Here is a 20388-nt window from a genome sequence, read left to right as displayed (position 1 = left end):
AATGACAAAGACGGAAGGCTCACTGAGCGGTTTCATACTGCATCCTTTTAACTGTCGTGCCTTTGTATGATTACTATGTATCTTACAAATTTTTATTTTACGACAATTTGTATTCATTCATTCATTTTCCAACTTGCTTTTCCCAGTTCAAGGTCACAGCTGGTCAGAGCACAAGACAAGAACCCACCATGGACAGGATGCTATTCTATCGCAGGGCACACTCAGACACACCCACACTCATTCAGACTGGGACAATTTAGACATGCCAGTTGAGCAATCCTCCCACCTCAGCCTCCCAAGTAGCTAGGACCACAGGTGCGCACCACCATGCATGGCTAATTTTTAAATTTTTTGTAAACATGGGGTCTCCTTGTGTTACCCAAACTGGTCTTGAACTCCTGGGCTCAAGTAATCCTTCTGCCTCGGCCTCCTAAAGCGCTGGGATTACAGGAGTGAGCCACTGAGCCCGGCCAATGTTTTTTCTTGTCAATTTTATGACAAAACACACTATTTGATGACCTGCTGTATTTGTGTTATACTTATGGTTATACATCTCTAATCCAAAAATCCAAAATCCAAAATGCTCCAATGAATGTTTCCTTTGAGTGTCATGCCTGCGCTCAAAGAGTTTTGAATTCTGGAGCATTACAGATTAGGGATGCTCAGCCTGTGCTAGCTAGATTACGCATTTCTTTGCTTGTGAGCTTTGAGAATCTTCTTCTACCTTTTCCCACTGTATAAATTTCACTAGAAGAATAAAAATTCAAGAACAATCCAAGAAAGGAAAGAGATGACTTATTAAATGTATTCAGGCTCTGTCTGATCCCCATTAAGAGGTAAAAGAGAAACTAAACATTGGTAAGTGCCTATTATTTGCTGGACACTGTGTTAAGCATCTGTTTCCTTTATTAGAGTTCAGGTAAACACTATTTTTATATCTGCTAATGACAAACCTGAAAATGCTCAATTTTAAAAGGCAAGCTTTTAGAGGCAAAGTTTTCTAACCTGTTTCATTATCAGACAGAAAGGAGGCATCAAGAAAGGACAAGAATGAATAATGAGTTCATCCCAGACTTCTAAGGCCAACACTTGATAAATAACTGGGAGTTCACTAAAATAGTGAAGAACATCTCTTACATTAGGTTTTCTTACAGAAACTGAAGAACCAAAGATCTCTAAACTTTGTCTCATGATGAATTATTTAAAAAGTCAATATTTAGGATAAGGCAGATAGAAACAGAAAAAAAAAACACCTTAGAATTTAATTTAAATAGAATCAGATGCTGGGTATGCATTTTCTCAGCAATAATGTAATACCGCAGAAAAACGAGACAGCAAAGTTAAGGCACTTTAATTATAAAATGAGATTAAATGAAATTACAAGTCTATCACAGGAGGTAATGTTGCCTATTTGGATTTGTCTTGAGACTTTCAACAGGTCAAGACAATGTCACATTTATCTGGAATTGCTGGAGGATCAAGAATCATTTTATCACATGAATGGGTTTTTAAAATACTGAAGTTTATTAAAACCAAAATAAATGATTTAAACTGCTTATCATAGAATAACAAAAAATATATGCATCCATGCTTTTACACAATGCTTTCCTAAGGATTCCAGTTTACTACATATAGCCATATTATACAGGACTTACTGTAAATCAGTTTCTCTCTCTCTTTTCCCTATTTCCCATCAACTCTGTGAGCCACTGTAGTTATGAATAACCTGTTAAAAACTCTCCAAAGAGCAAATGCATAGCTTTTGTGCTGAGCTGAATGACAACTGTATGAGGTGCTATGCGAGATACTCAAGGCTTTTTCCCCAGTGCAGTTCAGGGTAAACAGTTACATGCTCGAAAAGACTGAAGTGGTGGGAAGACTGGTCTTTGATTCTGTGTAGGGTTACCATACTTGTTAGCATATTTTTATAAAAACTACAACATCTAGTAGTTCACTCATGCTCTGTGTAACTTCCTAGCAGGCTTCATCTATTAGCAAACAATTATGATTTAAAAGGTTTTCATCATTCCTATGTAGTATTAGATCACCACCTTGTGTCAGAAACCTGAGCAAATAGCAGACATCTATATTTTAGATACCTTAGTTGTCCAAAGCTTTACTGTCCAGTCAAACGATGAAGTGACAAAAAGATGTGAGAAGTCTACTGCTCCAACAGCTGCATGACAATGGATGCCAGTGATTGGTCCTTGATGCCCCTCAAACATCTCACTGATTCCAGCTTTGCTAATTTCATAAAAGTGAAAATGTTAGAGAAGTCTCCTATAAGTAGACCAATTACACACACATTTTATTATAGGTTTATATATCAGGCCTTGACTTCATTTTGACAGACTTAACTCTGTGCTCATAACCTATCAGAATTAACTTTGTTGAGTGTTATTCCATCCACATTTGGTAACTCTACTAAAGCAATAAGTACCTTTGGAACTGTAAACATCATGCTGTTGACAACAGACCTCAAAAGTCCAATATCTGAAATGGTATAATAGAAACAAAGATACCCTACATTTAAGAGAGACAATCTGGGCTACTTTTAAAACAAAAGCTTTGAAGTGAAGGTGATCTATATTTGAGATGAAATCTGGACACTCAATTTTTTTTTAAGGAAGCAATAAGGTACAGCTAGACAATTTCAAAACAGACAGAATGGAAGGACAAATATTACTCAGTTTAAAATATGTATGTGACATTACTGTACAATTATCAGGAGACTGAACTAATGCTGAAAGTCCAAATAAATCAAAAGGGGAAACAGCTGAAAATCTCATTTATAAGTCTATAGGTCAATATTGGCATGTGCATATTGTATTTGTAACTACTGAATGTTCCTGCCTATCACTAATTTACGTGAGTACATGCACACACACAAAACCACAACCCACAAAATCTAAACACATCATGAATCCAAAATTATCTTTTATACAAAAAGGTATTAAGTTTTAATTTTATGTGCCTGAACACAAAAAATCTGTCACAAATAACAGGTAGATCTACGACAGATTTCTACTTAAATAAGACAATTTGTTTCAATGGGATTAAAGGAGGAATTTTAAATTATTGCAAATTCCAGTTTAGGTTTACCTGCCATGGCGGCATGCTGTGTACACAGAACCTTCTTCACTCCCAACAACAAAGTTGTTGACATCTCCAACAGGGAAGGACATAGATGTCACAGCTACTGCTTTTGACTGTTTATGAACCAACTCCATGCTATCCTACATAGAAAAACCTGAGAAAATTAGTTTGTAAACTTGCAATTTTAAATTTCTGTAGAAAAACTTCTAGTCTTTGATTGTAAACAATTCTTTTATTATTTACATAAATCTAAATTAAATGAAGCAGGTTTCAAAGTAAAATATATATATATGAAACAAACTTATATTAAACACGTTTCAGCTTATAAGCTGTTGTAACACTACTATAAAACAGTTCATGAGAAACATAAGTTGAGGTACACATACACTTAAAACATAACATTTGCCTCAAAATTTCAGTTTCCCAAGTTTAACCCACCTGTGGATGGGAAAGCATGTCCAGACTCCATGAACAAATTTTTCCATCAGTAGAGATGCTAATCAGATTGTGAGCATTTTGTGTTCCAACAACATTTACACAATATACAGGGTGCTAGAGATATTAAAAAAAGTTTTCAGGGATTATTGTACCAAAAAGCAAAACAACATTTTTAGTCTAATTATAAGCATTCTGTTTATTATCGAGTCTCATAACTTGTGGGTATTCTTAATGTGAAGTTTGCTATTAACAAAATGTTGTCGCAGAAGAGAGATGAGTTTCTAATAAATCTCCAAAAAAAAAAAAAATAGCCTTCATTCTTGGTTGCTAAATGGTGAGGAATTCATACACCAAAGGAAGCACATTCTGAGATGACTCTGATGGCCACTACTAAGTATTATAGCTAAGGATGAGGGAGCACAGAAGCCTAATGGAAATAACCTTATTTACTTACTGTGTGTGCAGCTGCTGACAGTGGAGTTCTTTGCACTGGAGTTCTTTTATTGCTACGGTTATCCCAAAGCACAATTTGGCCTGAATATGTACCACCAACAACAAGATTTGGATGAAATTTTGCAAATGTGGCAGACATCACAGCTGACTGCAAATAAGTAAGATTTTTATACTTGAGATTCAAATGGAAAATGCCTGACAAGTTCTAAAAATCAATCTATTATCCGAAACATTTCTTTCTTCATTGTATGGTATTAGAGGTTATAAAAACAACTAAGTAAATTAATTAAAAGTTTTCACTGTTTCAGAAATATAAAAATACATCTTTAAGATATTTTTTGCTTAAAAGTCCAATGCAATGGCTGTTTACTATTATGTAGGTTTAACTAATTTATCAAAGAAAGCAAAAAGTTATTTCAGTTAACTACAGTATTAAAAAGATAACTTGCCCTGCATTAGACTCTGACAGTAATCTAACAGTAGAGTACACGCTAGTTTAATTCAAGTTAAGTGTTTACTCAAGATTAAGACACTATTAAAAGATTTTAAATTATGCAATCAGAAAAGGCTTGCAAATTCTAACCTTCTACTAAATCTGCTTTAAAAATCTGCATCTGTTTTCTACTTCAACCATATGTTTCTACTTAAAACCATCTAGTTCCAATTCCTCAGGCCATGTATAAGTAATTCAGTGGGCCAACCATCTAATTGTATATTCACAAATAAGTTCCTGGGAAACTCCCTGTAGGAAAGACATTTTATAAAAGATTCCTTTTATACAGTCAATCACCATAACAGAAAATCACAACTGCAAAGGACTTTAGGTGTGATTAAACATTATAAGAGATGTCAGAAAAGCTACAAAAGGCAGATCATGTTGAACTGAGAAGTCTTCAGTTTTCTGTTAACATCTGCTTGCAAATATGGAGTGGTTTAGTAAAATGCCAATCCAATGAAATCATTATGTTGACAAGAAAAGAAAAAAGGCACTTGTCTTAATTCATCAATGAATTCTTAAACTTGAGGCGAAGACTGTTAAAAGACCACCATACCTGGCAGTGAAACACATACTCTGGGGTAGTTTTTTTGTATTTCATATTCCATACAAGGGCCACACCATCAGGCTCATGAGGGGCATCTTCATTGTTGTTATAGGAAGCCACGAGTAACTCCGGATACTGCTCAGAAGAATCAAGAAGAAAAGAAATGTTATGCATAATAAGAACTGTTTTATAATCCTAGTTATTTGTCTTTATCAGATTATTATTCTGCAAATACAAATACCTAACATTTCATCAAGAGAGACATCTCTAGCATTATGCCTACTGGGACATTAGTACAATTTTAAATTAGAACAGTTAATTATTTTAAATGTTTTAATGTTAAAACATTTAATTAAAATATGTGTCCAAATTTTACACAAAGGATTTGGTGAGCAACTGAAATTAGTAAAACTGGCCTGTATCATAAAGTCCTGAATTTTAAATATAAATAATGCTTCTAATCTTTCTTCCAAAGTACGTAAGATGAGTATGTTAACATTAGAACCATCATCCATTAATTTTAAATAACACATATTGATTTATTATACAAAATTCCCATAATTAAAATAAAATGACCTGCTAATTATAATTTTAAAAATGAGTTAAGAGCAGCCTATTTTGTTATATTTTACCTGAGATGACCAATCCAAACAACTAACCACCCGATGCTTTGACCAACGTTCGTCAAAAAATTGTCGATTTAATGACAGTTTAGCACCTGCTTGAATCTCTCTACAAAAAAAGACCAAACCCCCCAAAAAGATGGTGTTATAACTTTTATCACTCTTATTCTTAATTTAACATTATTGAAGCTAAAAATCTTAGCAACTAAACATTACCCTTCTTTGTCTTCCAAATCTCTCCCACTATAGTCAAAGAAGATGTTAATCTGCTCAGAAAGAGCTCTTTCTACAATTCTTGTAGAATGGTCAAAGAAACTTAAAAATTCCTCAGAGTGCAAGATTTGTTGCTTTTCTTCTTCAGTCAGCTCATGAGGGGGAGCTGGAAAATAAATAATTTTTTGAAGTATGATTTATGTCAGGCAAATCACGTCAACTCACTATCACAGTATGGATCAATGTATGTTATTATTTTTCAATCAGATTCACTTATTTGATTTACAGCATTTCATCCTACTTTAATACATAAGTAATAAAAGGAATCTTAACAGAAATCAACAAAATGTTTTAAAGTTTAATTCCTTAAGATACCTTTACTATCATTTTCCTCATCTTTCTTTAAAGTTTTCTCTTCTTCAGGTTCAATAGGTGGTTTAGGAGCCACTACATCATCATCTTCCTCTTCATCTGAAAAACAAACAAACAAACAAACAATAAAACAGAATGATATAATAAATTATTTTAATGAAAATAGCTGGTAACTTTTGAGACAGTATTTCAGAAGGTATCACAACTCCCAAGATATAAGCAAAAGTAAACCACTGACCGGACAGAACAAGTACAAATAATAGGGATTTTTATCAACATAATCAAATAGTTAAGTGGAACCTCTTGGTTTTTATACATACCTATGTGGTACCTCAGCAACAGCCACCCTAAATTCTGTAGCTACATAAACTGAAATAAGATATATAAGCAACTAGGATGAATTCCTCATGAAGTCTCTAAAAGCTTGCAAGCATTTATCATTCTAGACAGAACAACATGCAACTTCTGCATAGTTTTATATAGCATGCTGACACATTAATGCTGTAGAATGAGGAAAATCAAATGTCTAAAATAGCCTACAGAGCTGGCTGCTTACTTGTGATCTGAAACCATCAGTGTCTAATGGGCCTTCATAAGGCATAAAGATGGCTTACATTAACTCTAGGCAGATTTTGAAGATAATAGCTATAAGACCACATTTTCTATTCTGTCATTTTAAATGCAAGTCTCATTATCTATTGTTACATGATGTGGCAATAAGCACTTAAAATAATGTTTTCTTAATTTGAATAAAAGTATACATTGGGATAATAGACAACGTTTATAAGACTTCTAAAAAATTACTAAATCTCTTACATCCCAAACCAGGAAGTAATTTAAAATCATTTATTTAAAAATGTTATAGAACACATAACCCTGCCCACCTTTTCTTTTGCTACACACTGAGATGGGTTTTTATGAAGAAAATGTTTATTTTTATTGCCTAAACACATGCGTTATTTGTCTATAAGGGAAAGGCAGCAGGCATCTGCACCAGAGTGCAGTTCAAGTAATGACAACCTATTCAATAAGGGGACTTTACTTGCTGTAGTCATTTCCCTGACTCATGTTCAAAATTATCTGAAACACACATACATACGACGTACACAAAAGAATGGTCAAGAATGGGAACCAGCTGCCAAGTCATGGTCCCAGCAGCCAGGCCAGCTGACTAGACAGCAACAACCAGATGGCACTGCTGGGATTGTGTCTTTCTGCTACAAGGTGGCAATGGGATGGCATAACATTCTTCCGCTTCACTGCTTCCAATCCTGTGTCTCTCCCCAATGGCAGGCCTGTGCAATTACCAGCACTCCAGGAGGCCTAAAGACAAGCCTTTACCCAGCAAACAAAATGCAGCTTGTAGGCCACACCAGCTGCCAAACCACACACATACTGTTAGGTTTAGAGAGCTATGAAAATCTTTCTAACTCTATAGTATAGGCAATAAAATATAACTGTACCTGTGGAAAGAAAGCTTTAAATGACACTGTATAATGCACACAATGATACAACCTCCAACTTAATCAAAATGATAATGACGTATGCCAATCCTACATTACTTGAAATTGAGCGATTTTTGCGTTCTGACAAGTTTACAGAACTAGGATAAATGGCACGAGTGATTTCAATATATGCTCATACTTTTGAACCAAATGGTGAAGGTTAAAATTTTTCCTTTCAACGGCCTCAATCAGCCACAAAGGAAAACAGTAATCACTGTCTTTTCAGCCAGCCCAACCACATTTGTCAGCCCTTTCTCCGTCAATGCAGCCAGAGCAATCAACCTGCCAAACATTCAGAATGGAAAAACAATCTGAAAATACAGGGTATAATGCACCTGCCAGTGAAAATGGCCATTTCAAGAAAAGCTAGTGATCTCAGTGACCCTGCTGAGGAGGCGGTGGTGCAAAGGGGAAAGAACACGTAAAAGAATTCTTAGTGATCGCCACTCTCTTGCACATTGACACTTCCTTACAACGCATGCCAATTATAGCTTTTGTGCTACTTAAAAAAATGAAAGCTTTTTGGGGCAAAATAATCACATAGAGAAACAGAAAGACACTACTCCTTTTTAGATGAATTCTCATATACAACGAATTATTAATCTGAAAATAGTATAATTGGCAGCAATTCTATACTATATTACTCAAGCATTAGAATGAAATTCTTCCATAAAGTCACCTGCAGGTGTAATGTAACAAAATAGTTTAATTACATTTAACTTACAAGTTGTCTTTTAGAATAATAGGACATCTACTTCAACTAAAAATTCACTGTAAGAATATACATATATTTTCCACTTTCTGCTAATGCTACCAGTTATCCTAATCAAGTGTTTACTAGTAGGTTTCACTGTATGTAAATCCTAAAATCAAAGATAGGAATTTTGAATCACCCAGGACAGGTCATTCTTGAGCACTATGAATTATAAATTACAGCCTCCTACCCACATCTTATTCTCCTCCTTCAACTTTGTTGTATTATACGGCCTCTAAGTACCATTTCCAATGACAGGTGTCAAATTCCTGTCATAAGGCATATGGTCAGTACTTTAGCGCTAAGTGACCTCATAATTTACATATTTAACAGAAAAGATCTTGTTTATAGACACTCTTTTCCTTTTAAAATTTAAAATGTAGATGAAATATGTCAGACAGTGATCTATATCTGTGTACTATACAGCATTTGCCATGCCTATTCGTCCATATAAATTATTTCAGTTGTAGCTGAATCATGAGTATCAACTATTTAAATACATGCTCTCAGGGTTTTATTTTAGAATTAAAGTACATACCCTCCCTTTCTACATGGATTAAAACCAGACTTTAAAACTATCATTGGTACTTAAGCTTCATTAAAATGATTAAATAAATTTCAAGGAACATAAAAACAAATGATAATGCTGTTCTTAAAAACTGTAAAATGCAATCTTTTTGCTATAAGGTTGATCTTAAATAATTATCAAATTTACCAAATATTTGGCAAAAATGCCTAACATCAATAACATCAGATTAAAAAATGTTCTTCTGAAACAAATATGCTTTTCTTGTTATAAGCTAATATGATAGCTACCAAAGGACTATTAACGTGGCCAAAAATATAAAATTACAGTTCTGAAGATTTTCTAAGCTAGTCCTTATTACATGATAAGCTATATTTAAAACTGGAAAAGACTGTAACAGAGCAGGAAGACTGAAAAATGGGGCTGCCATGTCACATCAATTTACTGATGAATATTCATTACAATATGCTAAAGTGGTTAACTCCACGCCTTCTCTGACAAGGAATCTAAGGTTATAAACTGAGCAGTAAGGAGTGCATAAAAGTAGCAGTTACTTTTAAAATGACAAATCTCTTGTCAATGAATGCTAAAACTAGGTTTAATGAACCACTGAATTTTTACTTTGAGTTAACATCAAAATTGTGATGTATTTTGGTGAGACAGAAAGAAAAGCTGTTTTGTAAATTAAGCTGCACCTACAAATAACACGAAAGAATGAAATTCCAGTTGTTGGAATAATCTCTTACAATGGAGTAAGTTAATCAAAGTTAAATCATCTGTGAAATGGGTGGCTTTTGTTAAACTGAAGGAAGGAGCCTTCAGAGCAAGTTTTCTCATCTGTACCTCACAGTACATTTAAGATACATTTTACATTTAAGATACATTTAAGATAAGCTAAGAGTATGCCACAAAGCATACTCTGAATTATTTTAAAATATTACAAGACATTTAAAAGGTAATATACAGTATCTTAGAAAATCCTTACTGAACAAACATTGCTACTTATGAATCTATCACTTTTAATGATTAAATCTCAATATGAAGTGAAAAACAAATCCCATCATTAGTGGACTGTTGTTTAGGAAATATGTTTGTTGTCTATCAATTTACTATGTAGTTTTATTGTACGGGTGCATCCCATTTTAAGATAACTTAATATCCTATGAAAAATCCCTAACTTACAAGGTAGTCTGGTTATTCCTGGTATAAAGGAAGCTGACACTGAGTTCTAAAAGTCAGGACATTTGCTGCATATAAAAATATGATTTGACTTATAAAAATTCAACTTATGAATAACTTCACAAACAGCTATGAAAATATTAGAGGAAAATGCTTTAATCATTAGTTTAAAAATACAGATTACATAGGAATGATTTTCCTTTAATATTTTCAAAAAATCCCTTCTTTTCTGGGTCAGCTTCATTTTGAATCACTCTATTTCAATCCATTTGTCCATCATTTCATCTTCTTATACCTTACTCTTTAAAATCAAATGCATATTAAAGAGAATCTTCATTGGGACAAAGTTTCATGAATCTATCAATGGAATCCATTCCTTTCCTTTTTTTACACCATCTAGAATAAGATGCAAGGTCACTTGGGTTTCTTTGGCTCTTCAACAAGGGAAAAATACACAGCTGACTTTTTAATTAATGATTTCAATACAGATGTAATGCTAACTTGGGGGGAAAATAAGAAAAGACTAATAGTTTAATTATACCACTTCCTTTAACACAAAACTTGTCTCTCTGTAGTTCTTTTTTTTTTTTTTTTTTTTAAGAGATGGGGTCTTGCTATGTGCCTAGGCTGGCCTCAAACTCCTGGGCTCTAGTGATCCTCCTGTCTCAGCCTCCTGAGTACCTGGGACTACAGGTGCACACCACCTTGACCAGTCACAGTCCTTTTTATATAAAATTTGGGTTTTATTTTGGCAGTATTCGCACCCTTACATAGGTCTTGTTATCTGTGATTTCATCAAATATTATATTTTTCTGAGGCCAGGGTTTCAGATATGCTGATTAGTCTTTCAATCAAGATTAAGAACAAATGCTTCAATTTTCAATTTTGTTTATATTCTTATAGGTCCTCTGAGGGTTAAAACTAATTTATTAAATGTGTTATTCATTCCAAAATCTTTTAAAAATCCATTTTATTTAATTAATTTATTTGAGACATAGTCTCACTCTGTCGCCCTGGCTTGAGTGCAATGGCACAATCGTGGCTCAATGCAACCTCTGCCTCCTGGGTTCAAGCAATTCTGCCTCAGCCTCCCAAGTAGTTGGGATTACAAGTGTGTGACAACACACCTGGCTAATTTTTGTATTTTCAGTACAGATGGGGTTTCACCATGTTGGCCAAGCTGGTCTCAAACTTCTGACCTCTGGTGATGTGCCCCACCTCGGCCTCCCAAAGTGCTAGGATTACAGAAAAATCCATTTTAGATAAGGTAGATGTATTAACCAGAAGGCATACAAATTTGGTCTTCTGGGAGTGAATTCCAAATGTTAAGATCATGCAATAAGTGATTACAAGATAATAACATATATTAATATTCTACACACAATAAAGCTAATCAACAGGTATTGAAGAAAACATATCTGGCTACTAAGCCAATACCAACAGTAATTATAAACTCCTTCACAGATAAGAAAGTGGAATGGAATAAGAAAAATGGTACTTCACTAGAAATCAAGTGCCAGTTTCTGGATGTATGCCCGATATTCTCTCAGACGGTGGACTTAGACTCACCAAGTAATCTCCTTGAACCTCAGTTTCCTCAGAGTAAACAAGCTGATTAGATTAGGTAACCTTCAGGATTTCTTTTTCCTTTAATAATCTTTCAAAAAATAGCCAAAAAAAAAAAAAAAATCCATACAGAAGAAGTGAATAAGAAAAAATAATGCCATTTTTTCAAAAGAGTTAAAACTTTTAAAAGGTAAAGAAAGTAACTTTTCCAGGAGTGTATCTGTGGGCACCACATTCCTGCCAAGAGAAGCTTTTCACCTGCTGAGAAGAAAATCGACTGAAGTCACGTGGTGCTAGTCAATTTCATTCACAGTAGGCGCTTTAAGACAGCAAAGCACCGCAGTTCAGAAACAGTACTACCAACTTACAGAGTAAACTGGAAAGCAAGAAGGTGGCCAGAAGAGTGAAAAAGAAAAAACAAGGCAGAATAAAAACTGCTTTTTTAAAGGAATAGGCTTGGCCATTTTTATTTAAAAAAAGAATACAAAAGAAAGGTAAGAGTTAAGTCTACAACCAATTTTTACCTTCAATTTGGTAAGTCACATTACTTCTGCATGGATTTTACTGCCTACAGAAGTTTAATTTGCTGTCTGTTACACTCCAACTGTGATTTCACCAATTTTGTTTCATGGTGAGTTCTGGAATTCATTACATAATTCTTAAATGGGAACCAACCAGGCAAAGTTTGAGAACCACTGTATTAACATGATGGGTAAGCACAAGAACAGTTAAGCACAGTGTTTCCATTATAAAACCTTAATTTCAAGGTTTTTCTCTTTCCTTCTTTCTAAAACTTATACACTTTGGGAAAAGAAACTTAATGTAAGAGCTCCAGACATGAAAATAACTGTAATGATATAGAAAACAAATTATCTCATTTTTCCCCCAAAGGATACTGCCCAAATATCTCATTTTTATAAATATTTCCAAAGGGTAAGGATAGCTCCATGGTATCAGGATGCTTTTTTTTTCCTTCTCCTTCACTTATATACCTCAACCTGTAACTAAAAGGACAACAAATCCAAAGAAAGGATAATCTAGTGCCTTTACATAGAGCAAAACTCAATAAGCTTGTAGAATCAGTGCTAGACAATATTAACTAAACTACTTACTATACGTTACTATCATAAAAACATGAGTTGCTACTTCAGTGGCAAGAGAAAGCACACCGTAGAATCAGTCATATTTGGTTTACAATCATAGCTACTAGCTCTGTGATGCTCGATAAACTACCTCTTTCAGTTTCAGCTTCTTTGTGTGTAAACAAAACCAATACCTAACTTTCAGGGTTTTGGTGACAGCATTACAGATGATGTAAAGTGTCTCACACTATGCCTGATAAGTGGTAGGCACTTCTTGGTGTTATAATTTTTAGTCATCAATTTAAATAAGAAGTTTGGAGACGGCCGGGGCAGTGGCTCAAGCCTGTAATCCCAGCACTTCGGGAGGCCTAGGCGGGCGGATAACGAGGTCAGGAGATCGAGACCATCCTGGCTAACATGGTGAAATCCCGTCTCTACTAAAAATACAAAAAATTAGCCGGGCGTGGTGGCGGGTGCCTGTAGTCCCAGCTACTCGGGAGGCTGAGGCAGGAGAATGGTGTGAACCCGGGAGATGGAGTTTGCAGTGAGCCGAGATCGTGCCACTGCACTCCAGCCTGGGCCACAGAGCGAGACTCTGTCTCAAAGAAAAAAAAAAGAAGTTTGGAGACATATTCATTGGAACCAAAATATTAACAATGGGTTGTACACAGCAGTATCAAAAACATTTCCTCTCTATATCCTTTCTGTACTTCTAAATTCTCTATGATATACCACTATAGTAATTAGAAAAAACTATTTTTAAAAAATGAAAATAGTTGAAAAAAATGAAAATCTTGGCTGGATGTGGTGGCTCATGCCTGTAATCCCAGCACTATGGGAGGCCAAGGCGGGCAGATCACTTAAGGCTAGGAGTTTGAGACCAGCGTGGCCAACATGGTGAGACCCCCAAGTCTACCAAAAATACAAAGATTAGCTGGCAGTGGTGGCACATGCCTGTAGTCACTGCTACTCAGGAGGCTGAGGCAGGAGAATCACTTGAACCTGGGAGGTGGAGGTTGCAGTGAGCTACGATGGCACCACTGCACTCCAGCCTGGGCGACAAAGAGAGACTCTGTCAAAAAAAAAAAAAAAGAAAGTCTTCACTTAAACTGGATATAACTATAGATATAATAGGCATTACTCAAAATAGTTTCAGAATACTTTATATTTGAAAAAATCCAAGATGCATTGTACCATTAAGTATGGTAGTGTAACTAAAAATACAATCTCCAAATTATCAGATGAAGAAAAAGGCCTAATTTATTTTTTTAAATGAGTCACTGAGCCTTCGTTTTGGCTATTCTGCTCACTTTCTGAGTTAACATATCTACTAATGTAGCTCCTAAAAGGCAGACATAATACTACTCACCAAATTAATATACTAGTTAATAAAATAATATTTTCTAGAAATTACAGAATCCTGCAGTATTAGTATTCTCATACTGAAAGCTCCATACTTTCTTTCTTTTTAAAAAAAGTTGCTTGTGTCTCAAGCAAGTTTACCATCAGTGTGTTTCTTCTGTTAGGATGAGGATCTTGCATCTACAAAAGATATCTTACCAACCAATGGAACAGCAGGAATGAAAAAAATGAACACACAGAACATCTACATGGTCAAGTAAAAAGTACTTGGACATGGCCGGGCACAGTAGGTCACACCTGTAATCCCAGCACTTTGGGAGGCCGAGGTGGGTGGATCACCTGAGGTCAAGAGTTCGAGACCAGCCTGGCCAACATGGTAAAACCCCATCTCTACTAAAAATACAAAAAATTAGCCGGGCGTGGTGGCAGGCGCCTGTAATCCCAGCTACTCAGGAAGCTGAGGTGGGAGAACTGAGCCAAGATGGCACCACTGCACTCCAGCCTGGGTGTCAGAGCAAGACTCCATCCCCAAAAAAAAAAAAAAAGAAAATACTTGAACAAAAATGTTATACCAATTTCCTCAAAATTTTGTAAGTGTAATTATATGTGTATCATAATGTTGCCTCCTTTTGAGAAGACTGAAAGGAAAAGTTTAATGTATTTATTTCATTTCCATCCTCAGAGGGCAGCAAAAGGAGAGTAGTTAAAAGTGTCTGTGATGACCTACTATTAAGTCAAAAGGTTGTAAATAGTTACAATCCTAATTTTCTTTTTTTTTTTTAAACGGAGTCTTGCTCTGTCGCTCAGGCTGGAGTGCAGTGGCGCAATTTTGGCTCACTGTAACCTCTGCCTCCCGTGTTCAAGCAATTCTTCTGCCTCAGCCTCCAGAGTAGTTGGGATTACAGGCACCCACCACCACGCCCAGCTAATTTTTGTAGTTTTAGTAGAGACAAGGTTTCACCATGTTGGTCAGGCTGGTCTTGAACTCCTAATCTTAAGCAATCCACCTGCCTTGGTCTCCCAAAGTGCTAGTACGGGTGTGAGCCACCACGTCCGGTCACAATCCTAACTTTTTTTTAGGTTTAGGCAAATATGAAAATTTAAAGATTTTCTTTGGTAGTAGACAGGGATTTCAAGGATTTCTCCTCACTTTTGCTTACCTGTATTTCCTGGCTTTCTGCAATGAATATAACTTTTGTTTTTCCTTAATGGAGAAACATGGTAATTTAATTAAACATTTAAAAATACATTAATTTAAACATCTGATAAAATTTCTATTCCAAAATTGTTAACAGCTCTAAAATGCATAACTCATTTGGTGGTAAACTCTGACATGGTAAAGTCAGAGGTAAAGCTATTTATAATCATTACTTATCTCACTTAGTATGTTCATATGTTTTGCTGCCAAAATATTAATGCCCAAAATACTACTAGAGTGTTAACATATGATACATATATTTTATTACTTTTACATAATCTGAAAAACTTGGAATTCTAATATATACGTGGCCCCAAAAGCTTCAGATAAGACACTGTGAAGTGTATTAGGGATCTCACATAAATCTTTTTTTTTTTGTATGATATAAATTCATTAGCCTCACTGGGAAAATGAGATCATAGTACTTTATGCTTGAATCGTTAGCTATTTGTAATGCTTTCTGGTTTAAGAACCAAAGGGTCTCCACATTCAATAGGTCTGTGCATACGTCCCCATACTATACACAAATTACAGGCTACTAACTAATCAACAAAATAGAGCCCCTATATCATAAAAGAGAAAATTTAAGAATTAAGTCTAGATTTGTTCATTAGTATGAGTAACATCAGGGTGCAGTATGCTTTTCAGAAATAATTTACATGACTTTGTTTACTATGGGACCCACTCTCTTTTGGGGAAGAATTATGCTCAATGACAGAAACAGAAAATTCTTAAGCTTTTCGGCTTCTAAAAGCAGTATACATTAATGACAAAATAAGGTCTGAAAGACTTAAATTTATGTCAACAAAATTAAGAAACCACACATACAGCTTACAACGTTAACTTCTAATAAGTTTTAAAACTCGAAAAAATGAAGACATAAATACAGAAACTGTAAAGCATTAGTTTTCTCATGTTTTCCTAAGAAAACATGCCAAAACACAAAAGCAAAAAAGAAACAAAACAAAAATCAAAGGAAGAAAAAAAGAATCTATGTATTTAACATAGGTGCTCAATGACAATTATACTAAGGATAGATATTCACCTTCTTTGGGTTGAGCCATAACTGGAGTCTGAGTTTCCTTTGTATACGTGACAATTTCTCGAGGAGGAAAGTCGACTTGCGTGATTTTAGCCATTCCAAGTTTAATAGGTCCTCGTCTAAATTAAGTAAATACAAACAATACAATTTTAACTACATCAAACCATGTTATTTTCAAAAATTAAGAATTAAACAGTCATTTGCACCCAACATTGTAATTTCAATCCATTTTATTCAAGAAATTTTAGATTAACAATAAATTGGCTTTATTTTAGCAAAAGAATGAGAAGGTAGCAAAAGCAAAAGATATTTCTGAATCATTCAGTGTTTTTATTTTCATTTTTTTAGAACAAATGTGCGGGCAATAATGAAGTAAGAGAATAGGAACTTCAGAGTGGACCACTGAATAAGGTTGTCGTAAGAACTGGTTTCAGCTGGGATATGGTTCTTTCTGGACTTTTTTTAAGAATCAGACTGGATATCACTCAGACCACATTTAGCTGATTGTGCCACTAGGAGAATTCAGCTTTACGACTGAAAAACAGGTTTCTGTTGAAAGCTTTTTTTCTACTTATATTTCGCAGAAATTGAGAATTACACTATCAATTTGGACTTTAAAATGAAATATTTAAAACTTTTAAATCTCTAATCTCTGCATGATCAATACTGTCCTTGATTCACATTATAGACAAACTAAGGTCCAGATATTCTACACTTAGACTAAAGTGACAGATCTTTTGAATACCATAAATCTACTAAAGTCACTTCTGTTTAAAAATACAGGGTATACATTCTTTTTTGACAATGGAAGAGAGCTGTGGCTGAGGAAAATGAACCAAAAGAAAAATATATTTTATTAGCTATCTGGGAGATCTTTTATTGGTTTTATTAGATGTTTAAATTCTAAACCAAATAAAGTACGCTTCCAGACTCCCAAAAAAGTTCTCAGTGATGAAGCTGCCTTAAAAGGATATACAATAAAGACACTGCTGCAACTTTCAGAATATAAAGCAGGCTATCGCTGGTAATATAACTTTTTTCTTATATAAATATTCTTTTCAGTTCTATTTAGTAACTAAATCCAAGTCCTATACAATCTAATAAAGCATAACAAAGTACTATAAAGTATAATAAAAATTAGTACATTTTAAAAATTAATGTTCCAAAATGTGGGCCATAACAATTTTTTAATGTCTTTTCTAGTTTAGAAATAAAAAAGAAAGGGAAAAAAAAAGTATAGTCAAAGAATTAAGTGGACAATTTAAGTAATCTGAAGTAATCTAGAAGTCTAAGAATAAAATTTGAAATAAGAAACTTTACATTCTGATTTTTAAGATGCAAATTATATAAAAAGTAAATCACTCACATAGCTGGAAAAAAATCGTCAAGCCAACAATATTAGGAATCAACTACCAACTTGAATGCATACAGAGTCTAACAGAAAAAACCATAATACTAAACAAACGAAATATTCCAAGATTTTATAGGAGGAGGTGGGTAGGGAAGTAATACCTCACTTATCCAAAAGCCACTTTTACTGAAAATAAGGAAGCAATGGGAGGCAGGAGAGGGAAGCCTCAGTGTGGCCAATACAGAGGGCTTCCAGTTCAAGTACAAGAAACTCATATATTTTTCTTACATGCCTCAAATCAAGGCTTATTTACCTTACTTTAGACACAATTCCAAAAGGTATATTCATATGTTTTTGAAGCTGTAAATTATCAGGGGAAAAGGGCTGAGTCAGGCAAAATGGCAGCAGCAAACATTTATAATTTGCATTAGAATCTAGAATAAATAACTGAATGAATGAATGGATGAATAATCTTGTCTCTATGTCAACAAAATTAAAAAACCATACATACAGCTTACAACACTAACTTCTAAAAGAACAAGTTTTAAAACTCTAAAAAAGAGACATACAGAAACTATAAAGCATTAGTTTTCTAACGTTTCACTAAGAAAATATGCCCAAAAAAAAAGCAAAAAACAAAACAAAAATAAAAGGAAGAAAGAAAAGAATCTATTTATTTAACCTAGGAGCTCAATGACAATTATATTAAGAATATTCATCCATACATTCTATGAATAATCTATTAATCCATTCATTCACTCATTTATTTATTCTAGATTCATGAATAGTTTTATTCTACATTCATGAATAAATAGGAATGAATGAATGAACAGTGTAAGGACCAGCATCTCCATTATTCTCAAAATCTTAGAAATCATCAGTGAATTTTAATACAGAAAAATAAATTAATATTCATATCAAGTAACCCTGAAAAGGTTCAATTACATGTAGAATATTAGAAAAAGTCTGAGAAGTTTTTTAATACATCCTAGAAAACTTGTATTAAAAACATAGAAATAATTTTAAACATTTGGACACTTAAATGGACTCAGGGTACATAGAACATCACAGAATATTCTTTCACTAAAGATACTGGATAAATGAGGTGTCACAGTAAAATATAACTCTTGTCCTTACTACGTGATACAATATTATAAACTTAAGCAAAATAAAATTAGGACAGTTTCACAAAGAATCAAATTCATTATAAAACAGGGAAGGTAAAAAATCTATTCAATACCCCAAATCGGAATCTGAGTGAAGCTGAAGAACTGATGGATCTGTATCCCAATGCAGCGTCCTAAATGGTTGTAGGACAACCATGAAGCATTAGCAAAAAAGGCCATAAGTTAGTCAAGCAAATACATTCTATGAATAGCTAAAGCTAAAGTACTATTCACAATTAAAAAACACATGTTCTGGTTAGTATTAAAAAAAAAAAATCGAAAACAAAACAAGAAATCCACCAGGTCACTCAATCATCTAGTGCATGCAATAGGCTTCCTATGGTTAAAGATGCAAGCATACAACCCAGAATAGTTAAAAGACATTATTTGCAGATTATGGGAAACTAATATTGTATAATAATAGATGTGCTTTAGAACAACTAAAGTCAGACAACCCAAGTTAATTATTTATGGATAACAAGCTAGGCTATAAAATGGTTGAAATTTTAAGATTCCTAATGAAAACAAACACATTAAAACATCTTGGTTAACATATTCTAATCTTCCCCAAAGCATTACATGTGTGCAGGAAATTGTCATACTGGTAAAGGAAATGAGTCAACACGTAAGCCTTTTGGTAATAAAACCAAAGACTATCCCACTGGGATACAAAATAGCTAAAGTTTCCAAAATGTGACCCTTCTGTAATTTATGGGTTAAGCACTGCCTTGGGCTTACATATCATCTGCTTAAAGAAAACAACTAAAGATTTCTGTCTCTAGGAAAAAAATAGATTTTTCCCTGGAAAAATATTTTATGTTCAAATGTCAATCCTAAATATTGAGTGATAAGTTTTAGCATCGCCTGCTGGCTAAGTAACTTACAGAGGATCTTTTCCACTTAAGCCAAACTTAGTTACTAATAGAACAAAAGGTGCTTTATCATACTGGCATTTATATAGGCTAGCAATATATAAGATAATTATGTATGGTACTGTATAATGCTCATAGTCCCCACTAAATAAAGTTAAGCACAATACATTTAGTATTACCATTTTTGTCAAATATATTTTTCACTTATGTAAGACATTATAATTTATAACTAGTTTTAGTTGCTACAATGTTTTAACACAACAAATGGTTTCTCTACCTGCCTATATAATTTATCAAGAAAAATAGTAATGAATTAATCTAGAGAAATCCTTCATTTAAAAAATATAAAGAAAGATCTTGGAATTTAAACAAGGTTATGTGTATGCAATGTAAGAAGCAGCCACAGTGAAGATCTACTTTGTACTAAGCAATGAATAGCAACAAGCTTAGGCTTTGTTAAATCAAAAGTTCTATGAGATGGTCTCCAAGGAATGTTCTGTCATTTACATTATGTAAGAGCTCTGTTATCAATGACATAAAATTCCTT

At 34.1% G+C, this 20388-nt stretch overlaps 1 protein-coding gene across 19 annotated transcripts in view; it reads right to left on the bottom strand.

Moving 5' to 3' along the window:
* Positions 1 to 20388, bottom strand: part of DYNC1I2 (dynein cytoplasmic 1 intermediate chain 2) — a 60960-nt gene that overhangs the window by 16498 nt on the left and 24074 nt on the right. For 11 of the 19 annotated variants that reach the window (XM_009443749.5, XM_054679119.2, XM_001144709.7 and 8 more), the window contains 10 exons: positions 19044 to 19103; positions 16456 to 16571; positions 6242 to 6337; positions 5870 to 6032; positions 5663 to 5762; positions 5040 to 5165; positions 3989 to 4135; positions 3535 to 3648; positions 3103 to 3236; positions 2100 to 2244 (listed from right to left, as the gene is read on the bottom strand). In XM_009443749.5, the coding sequence (XP_009442024.1) occupies positions 2100 to 2244; positions 3103 to 3236; positions 3535 to 3648; positions 3989 to 4135; positions 5040 to 5165; positions 5663 to 5762; positions 5870 to 6032; positions 6242 to 6337; positions 16456 to 16571; positions 19044 to 19103 (1201 nt within the window). The remainder of the gene's footprint in view (positions 1 to 2099; positions 2245 to 3102; positions 3237 to 3534; positions 3649 to 3988; positions 4136 to 5039; positions 5166 to 5662; positions 5763 to 5869; positions 6033 to 6241; positions 6338 to 16455; positions 16572 to 19043; positions 19104 to 20388) is intronic. The other 8 variants (XM_009443753.5, XM_009443755.5, XM_001144251.8 and 5 more) reach the window with 1 other exon arrangement.

Source organism: Pan troglodytes, chromosome 13 (assembly GCF_028858775.2).
Source record: "Pan troglodytes isolate AG18354 chromosome 13, NHGRI_mPanTro3-v2.0_pri, whole genome shotgun sequence".
Classification (NCBI taxonomy): domain Eukaryota; kingdom Metazoa; phylum Chordata; class Mammalia; order Primates; family Hominidae; genus Pan; species Pan troglodytes.
This window is presented reverse-complemented; position numbering and strand designations above follow the sequence as displayed.